At 42.3% G+C, this 8933-nt stretch overlaps 1 protein-coding gene across 28 annotated transcripts in view; it reads left to right on the plus strand.

Moving 5' to 3' along the window:
* LOC110515949 (uncharacterized) overlaps nt 1-8933 on the plus strand; it is a 234461-nt gene that overhangs the window by 179714 nt on the left and 45814 nt on the right. For 16 of the 28 annotated variants that reach the window (XM_090188230.1, XM_090188245.1, XM_090188231.1 and 13 more), the window contains 4 exons: nt 828-905; nt 1215-1346; nt 1938-2081; nt 8477-8684. In XM_090188230.1, the coding sequence (XP_090044356.1) occupies nt 828-905; nt 1215-1346; nt 1938-2081; nt 8477-8684 (562 nt within the window). The remainder of the gene's footprint in view (nt 1-827; nt 906-1214; nt 1347-1937; nt 2082-8476; nt 8685-8933) is intronic. The other 12 variants (XM_090188243.1, XM_090188244.1, XM_090188219.1 and 9 more) reach the window with 1 other exon arrangement.

Genomic DNA, 8933 nt, shown 5'->3' on the forward strand with positions numbered 1-8933 from the left:
ATTGTCATCAACAGTATGGATCAGAACATCAGCCCTGCTTCATACTTCACCCATCATCAGCACCATGACCTCCACAGCCTATAACATAGAGGCCGGTTACAGTACCTACTGAAATGTGTCTGTACCTTCCAAGAACCTAGAAAACATCCCATGATCAACATGATATCTGGAGAGTTTTAAACTGCTATATTTTCAGAGAAGTTATGGCCTGCGGCCCAAAATGGCACCCTATTCCCTATGGGCGTTATGGTCTAAAGTAATGCACCCTATTCCCTATGAACCCTGTGGTCTAAAGTAGTGCACCCTATTCCCTATGAACTCTGTGGTCTAAAGTAGTGCACCCTATTCCCTATGGGCCCTGTGGTCTAAAGTAATGCACCCTGTTCCATATGGCCCCTATGGTCTAACGTAGTGCACCCTATTCCCTATAGCCCCTATGGTCTAACGTAGTGCACCCTATTCCCTATAGCCCCTATGGTCTAACGTAGTGCACCCTATTCCCTATGGGCCCTGTGGTCTAAAGTAGTGCACCCTATTCCCTATGGGCCCTGTGGTTTAAAGTAATGCACCCTGTTCCCTATGGGCCCTGTGGTCTAAAGTAATGCACCCTGTTCCATATGGCCCCTATGGTCTAACGTAGTGCACCCTGTTCCATATGGCCCCTATGGTCTAATGTAATGCACCCTATTCCCTATAGGCCCTATGGTCTAACGTAGTGCAATGTAAAGGGAATATGATGCCATTTGGGACGCATATAGCGTTGTTACCGCGCTGCTGTTGAGCTGTGATGACCTGTGTGTAACCTCTGTCCGTGGTGGTGTTCGTAGTGGATTGGCACGACGATGCAGACAGGAAAGAGGAGACGTTGGCTATCGTTGCAGACCTGCTGGGGTTCAGCTGGACAGGTAAGTTATCCAGGTGGTGTTTACCTGGTGTAGAAGGTATGTATGAAATAGGAGTGAAAAGCTGTTGGAACACTGGTCAAATGTTGTCCACTATGTAGGGAATAAGGGTACTGTAATAAGGGTACCCACTATGTAGGGAATAAGGGTACTGTAATAAGGGTACCCACTATGTAGGGAATAAGGATCCTGTAATAAGGGTACCCACTATGTAGGGAATAAGGGTACTGTAATAAGGGTACCCACTATGTAGGGAATAAGGGTACTGTTTAGGGCGTCACCTCAGTGTCGTCGTCTCCCCGTGTGTCTCAGAGCTGGCGAGGGAGCTGGAGTTCAACGAGGATGAGATCCAGGAAGTGAGGACGGAGAACCCTAACTCTCTACAGGAGCAGAGCCACGCCCTGCTGCAGCGCTGGGCTGAGAGAGAGGGAAAACACGCCACCGGTATGTCTGTCCTGACGCCATCTGTTCTACTGGGCCTCACTTGGGTATGTCCAAAATGGCACCCTATTCCTTATACTGTATAGTGCACTGCTCTGGACAAAAGTAGTGCACTATGTAGGGAATAGGATGCCATTTTGGCACTCAGCCCTGGACTCAACCACGGAAACCATCCATCTCTGGACAAAAGTAGAGCACTATGTAGGGAATAGGGTGCCATTTTGGCACTCAGCCCTGGACTCATCCACGGAAACCATCCATCCATCTATATATGAATGATAAATATATGTTACAGCCTTATTCTAAAATTGATTTAAAATGTTAGTTGTTTTCTCATCAATCTAAACACGATACCCCATAATGACAAAGCAAAAAACTTTTTTATTTTTTTTATTTTAAATGTTTGCTATTTATGAATGATAAATATGTATTCTCTTTTTGGTTATATCTTGTTGTTGTTGTTGTTGTTGGTTTAGAGCAAGATTATTTTGTTTAATGAAAAGTGCTATAGAAGTGAAATAAGTAAGGATTATTTATTTAATATTATTATTATTATGATTGTTACTTTACTAATATGTGTCATCTTTTGTCCAGCAGAGGAGAGCCTGATAAAGAGGCTGACCAAGATCAACCGGATGGACATCGTCCACCTGATAGAGACCCAGATGAACAAGTCAACACAGGAGCAGACGTCCAGGACCTACGCAGAGATAGAGAAGACTCTGGACCAGAGTGAAGGTACTGGACCAGTTACATTATATTACATTACAGAGATAGAGGAGACTCTGGACCAGTTACATTATATTACATTACAGAGATAGAGGAGACTCTGGACCAGTTACATTATATTACATTACAGAGATAGAGGAGACTCTGGACCAGTTACATTAAAGAGATAGAGGAGACTCTGGACCAGTTACATTACATTACAGAGATAGAGGAGACTCTGGACCAGTTACATTACAGAGATAGAGGAGACTCTGGACCAGTTACATTATATTACATTACAGAGATAGAGGAGACTCTGGACCAGTTACATTACATTACATTACAGAGATAGAGGAGACTCTGGACCAGTTACATTACAGAGATAGAGGAGACTCTGGACCAGTTACATTACATTACAGAGATAGAGGAGACTCTGGACCAGATACATTACGTTACAGAGATAGAGGAGACTCTGGACCAGTTACATTACATTACATTGCAGAGATAGAGGAGACTCTGGACCAGTTACATTACATTACAGAGATAGAGGAGACTCTGGACCAGATACATTACGTTACAGAGATAGAGGAGACTCTGGACCAGTTACATTACATTACAGAGATAGAGGAGACTCTGGACCAGTTACATTACATTACATTGCAGAGATAGAGGAGACTCTGGACCAGTTACATTACATTGCAGAGATAGAGGAGACTGGACCAGTTACATTACAGAGATAGAGGAGACTCTGGACCAGTTACATTACATTACAGAGATAGAGGAGACTCTGGACCAGTTACATTACATTACATTGCAGAGATAGAGGAGACTCTGGACCAGTTACATTACATTACAGAGATAGAGGAGACTCTGGACCAGATACATTACGTTACAGAGATAGAGGAGACTCTGGACCAGTTACATTACATTACAGAGATAGAGGAGACTCTGGACCAGTTACATTACATTACATTACAGAGATAGAGGAGACTCTGGACCAGTTACATTACATTACAGAGATAAAGGAGACTCTGGACCAGTTACATTACATTACATTACAGAGATAGAGGAGACTCTGGACCAGTTACATTACATTACATTACAGAGATAGAGGAGACTCTGGACCAGTTACATTACGTTACAGAGATAGAGGAGACTCTGGACCAGTTACATTACATTACAGAGATAGAGGAGACCTGGACCAGTTACATTACATTACAGAGATAGAGGAGACTCTGGACCAGTTACATTACATTACAGAGATAGAGGAGACTCTGGACCAGTTACATTACATTACAGAGATAGAGGAGACTCTGGACCAGTTACATTACATTACAGAGATAGAGGAGACTCTGGACCAGTTACATTACAGAGATAGAGGAGACTCTGGACCAGTTACATTACATTACAGAGATAGAGGAGACTCTGGACCAGTTACATTACATTACAGAGATAGAGGAGACTCTGGACCAGTTACATTACATTACAGAGATAGAGGAGACTCTGGACCAGTTACATTACATTACAGAGATAGAGGAGACTCTGGACCAGTTACATTACATTACAGAGATAGAGGAGACTCTGGACCAGTTACATTACATTACAGAGATAGAGGAGACTCTGGACCAGTTACATTACATTACAGAGATAGAGGAGACTCTGGACCAGTTACATTACATTACAGAGATAGAGGAGACTCTGGACCAGTTACATTACATTACAGAGATAGAGGAGACTCTGGACCAGTTACATTACATTACAGAGATAGAGGAGACTCTGGACCAGTTACATTACAGAGATAGAGGAGTCTCTGGACCAGTTACATTACATTACAGAGATAGATGAGACTCTGGACCAGTTACATTACATTACATTACAGAGATAGATGAGACCTGGATTGTGAAAACGACTTGTTTGTTTGTTTTTGATTTGATATAGAAATAGAAATAACTTATTTGTTTTTATTTTTTGCATATAAAGCAATAAAATAACAACTTGATTTTTCCATTTTCACATGTGGGTCAGGTTAAATGTGGAATGCTTGTCATTGGTTATTATGTTCACAGCCAATATTTACTGTCCTTTCAAAGTAAGAGTTCACGCTTCTGACCATGCTGTTCTATTATCTATGAATGAATTGATTAACAGCTGACCGTACCGTGCCACAGTGCCATGATCAAGTACGATTTCTGCATTATATTTAGTGTGCATTGACTTTTAATGAATGAACTGCTGTTACTGTAAATGGTTAGCTGTCTGATGTATCCCAGCTACCTAGCTAACCATTGGCCATGTTACGGTGCGTGAATGAGGACCCAAAAGCGAATTAATGTAAACAGAGCTTCTTTAATAACCAAACATAGGTAGGCTCAGATGGACCGGCAGATTCCGACAGGACAGGACAAGGTTGCAGCAAACATGACGATAGTCTGGTTCAGGCATGACTAACACAAACAAGAATCCGACAAAGACAGGAGCAGAAAGAGAGAGAGATATAGAGACCTAATCAGAGGGAAAAAGGGAACAGGTGGGAAAAGGGGTGAACGAGGTAGTCAGAGAAGACAAGGGACAGCTGGGGGAAAGAGGGGGAGAAAAGGTAACCTAACACGACCAGCAGAGGGAGACAGGGTGAAGAGAAAGGACAGAAACAAGACACAACATGACAGTACATGACAGGCCATCTTATTAAATGAAGATATCCAGCCAAATCAACAGTAACTATTGCGAGACTAGAGATATTCACCTAGCTATGGTTAGTCAGTGGTTGCACATCTACCTAGCTGTAATGACACAAGGGTGTGAATAGCACACATTTAAATATATCCTTTCACAGTTTATAGCAGGTCTCCAGCTACCCAGACCTGTCTGATCAGGGTGCTGTGGGTGTGTCCAGCTTACACCTGTGCAAATCCGGTTGTGTGTGTATAGCAATGGAATGAAATATGCAACCAATGGCTCAAGTCGTGTTATAGGTCCACCCCACACCTGGAGGGTTGTGTGGTCCTGTCCAGAAGAAACCCCTAGCCCCTACCTCTAGACACTTGTGGAGATCTGAGAGGATTGGACAGGTGTAAGCAATAGAACCATAATTCCACCAAGAGGGTAAGGTGGATCTCACACCATGTCACCACCCATCAATCACTCTCAGATCTCCACAATTGTAGGGACTAGGGGTTGGTTCTGGACAGTAGGGGCTAGGTTTTTTTTCAGGACAGTAGGGACTAGGGGTTGGTTCTGGACAGTAGGGGCTAGGTTTTTTCTGGACAGTAGGGACTAGGGGTTGGTTCTGGACAGGCCATGGGTATTATGGTAGTCAATCAGTCAGTCACTGTCATCAGTCCCTCTCAGTGTCTAGACTCTGGGCAGTAGGGATTAGGGGTTGGTTCTGGGCGGTTGGGACTAGGGCTTGGTTCTGGGCGGTTGGGACTAGGGGTTGGTTCTGGGCGGTTGGGACTTGGGGTTGGTTCTGGGCGGTTGGGACTAGGGCTTGGTTCTGGGCGTTTGGGACTAGGGGTTGGTTCTGGGCGTTTGGGACTAGGGGTTGGTTCTGGGCGTTTGGGACTAGGGGTTGGTTCTGGGCGGTTGGGACTTGGGGTTGGTTCTGGACAGGCCATGGGTATTATGGTAACTGTTTTCCAACATAATGATGTTTGTTTCCAACATCAGGGCTGTTTTCCAACATCAGGGCTGTTTTCCAACATCAGGGCTGTTTTCCAACATAGTGATGTTTGTTTCCAACATCAGGGCTGTTTTCCAACATCAGGGCTGTTTTCCAACATCAGGGCTGTTTTCCAATATAATGATGTTTGTTTCCAACATCAGGGTTGTTTTCCAACATCAGGGCTGTTTTCCAACATCAGGCCTGTTTTCCAACATAATGATGTTTGTTTCCAACATCAGGGCTGTTTTCCAATATAATGATGTTTGTTTCCAACATCAGGGCTGTTTTCCAATATAATGATGTTTGTTTCCAACATCAGGGCTGTTTTCCAACATAATGATGTTTGTTTCCAACATCAGGGCTGTTTTCCAACACAATGCTGTTTGTTTCCAACATCACCGCTGTTTTCCAACATCAGGGCTGTTTCCAAAATCAGGGCTGTTTCCAACATCAGGGCTGTTTCCCAACATCAGGGCTGTTTCCAACATCAGGGCTGTTTCCAAAATCAGGGCTGTTTTCCAACATCAGGGCTGTTTCCAAAATCAGGGCTGTTTCCAACATCAGGGCTGTTTTCCAACATCAGGGCTGTTTCCAACATCAGGGCTGTTTTCCAACATCAGGGCTGTTTCCAAAATCAGGGCTGTTTTCCAATATAATGATGTTTGTTTCCAACATCAGGGCTGTTTTCCAATATAATGATGTTTGTTTCCAGCATCAGGGCTGTTTTCCAATATAATGATGTTTGTTTCCAACATCAGGGCTGTTTTCCAATATAATGATGTTTGTTTCCAACATCAGGGCTGTTTTCCAATATAATGATGTTTGTTTCCAACATCAGGGCTGTTTTCCAATATAATGATGTTTGTTTCCAACATCAGGGCTGTTTTCCAATATAATGATGTTTGTTTCCAACATCAGGGCTGTTTTCCAATATAATGATGTTTGTTTCCAACATCAGGGCTGTTTTCCAACATAATGATGTTTGTTTCCAACATCAGGGCTGTTTTCCAATATAATGATGTTTGTTTCCAACATCAGGGCTGTTTTCCAACATAATGATGTTTGTTTCCAACATCAGGGCTGTTTTCCAACATAATGATGTTTGTTTCCAATATAATGATGTTTGTTTCCAACATCAGGGCTGTTTTCCAACATAATGATGTTTGTTTCCAATATAATGATGTTTGTTTCCAACATCAGGGCTGTTTTCCAATATAATGATGTTTGTTTCCAACATCAGGGCTGTTTTCCAATATAATGATGTTTGTTTCCAACATCAGGGCTGTTTTCCAATATAATGATGTTTGTTTCCAACATCAGGGCTGTTTTCCAATATAATGATGTTTGTTTCCAACATCAGGGCTGTTTTCCAACATCAGGGCTGTTTTCCAATATAATGATGTTTGTTTCCAACATCAGGGCTGTTTTCCAACATAATGATGTTTGTTTCCAACATCAGGGCTGTTTTCCAATATAATGATGTTTGTTTCCAACATCAGGGCTGTTTTCCAATATAATGATGTTTGTTTCCAACATCAGGGCTGTTTTCCAACATCAGGGCTGTTTTCCAACATCAGGGCTGTTTTCCAATATAATGATGTTTGTTTCCAACATCAGGGCTGTTTTCCAATATAATGATGTTTGTTTCCAACATCAGGGCTGTTTTCCAATATAATGATGTTTGTTTCCAACATCAGGGCTGTTTTCCAACATCAGGGCTGTTTTCCAACATAATGATGTTTGTTTCCAACATCAGGGCTGTTTTCCAACATCAGGACTGTTTTCCAAAATAATGATGTTTGTTTCCAACATCAGGGCTGTTTTCCAACATCAGGACTGTTTTCCAAAATAATGATGTTTGTTTTCAACATCAGGACTGTTTTCCAAAATAATGATGTTTGTTTCCAACATCAGGGCTGTTTTCCAACATAATGATGTTTGTTTCCAACATCAGGGCTGTTTTCCAATATAATGATGTTTGTTTCCAACATCAGGGCTGTTTTCCAATATAATGATGTTTGTTTCCAACATCAGGGCTGTTTTCCAATATAATGATGTTTGTTTTCCAACATCAGGGCTGTTTTCCAACATCAGGGCTGTTTTCCAACATCAGGGCTGTTTTCCAAAATAATGATGTTTGTTTCCAACATCAGGGCTGTTTTCCAACATAATGATGTTTGTTTCCAACATCAGGGCTGTTTTCCAACATCAGGGCTGTTTTCCAATATAATGATGTTTGTTTCCAACATCAGGGCTGTTTTCCAACATCAGGGCTGTTTTCCAACATCAGGGCTGTTTTAAATCCGCTAAGTTATTTGTTTCCTTGCCACGATACTAACGAGTAATTTGTTCGACGATCAGATGAGAGCATCATGACTGGTTGTGTTCTTGCCACATGTAAAGGTCCTTTTAATCGTTAAATTACGTCTTTATTATTTGGCCCATACATTTTTTTATAGACTTCCCCCAAATGTCACAGTGTGATTCGTATTTAGTGTCAGGGTTAATTTAGAGGGTTCTGCCAGTGATGTTGGTAGAGGACGATATAATCTGACCATGTTTTTATCCTGAGTCTGTGTGTCTGTCTCTCTCTCTCTCTCTCTCTCTCTCTCTCTCTCTCTCTCTCTGTGTGTTTCTCTCTCTCTCATTCTCTGTCTGTCTGTCTGTCTGTCTGTCTGTCTGTCTGTCTGTCTGTCTGTCTGTCTGTCTGTCTGTCTGTCTGTCTGTCTGTCTGTCTGTCTGTCTGTCTGTCTGTGTCTGCCAGTTTCTGTAGCCCTGTCCTCAGTGCAGGAGGACGTAGACAGCCTCAGACTGGTGAGGAGGGTGGACTCTTCTCCCAGACCGCCCCCAGCCGTCTCAGAGGAAGACTTATCAGTGGCCTCCCTCCTGGACATTCCTTCCTGGGCGGAGCCTATGGGCCACACCCACTCAGAGAGCATGCATGGGCTATTGGAGGACCTGGAGATCACAACGTATGTCAGTCAGAGAATGAGCCAATCAGCTTCATGGATGGATGAGAATATTTTTATAATTTAATTTAACTGTCGGCTTTTGTAAGAGAGGAGTATTCTACAGAGTTTGAGACTCATTATCAATCTGTCATTCCAGTAGATCATCAGAATTGAATATGGTCAATACCTGATAGCTCCTCCAGATTATCATAATAATAACAATAATATTAATAATAATATATAATAATTATAATGATTATAATAATTGTT

The sequence above is a fragment of the Oncorhynchus mykiss genome, chromosome 10, assembly GCF_057628025.1.
Source record: "Oncorhynchus mykiss isolate SJ-2025 chromosome 10, ASM5762802v1, whole genome shotgun sequence".
Lineage (NCBI taxonomy): Eukaryota > Metazoa > Chordata > Actinopteri > Salmoniformes > Salmonidae > Oncorhynchus > Oncorhynchus mykiss.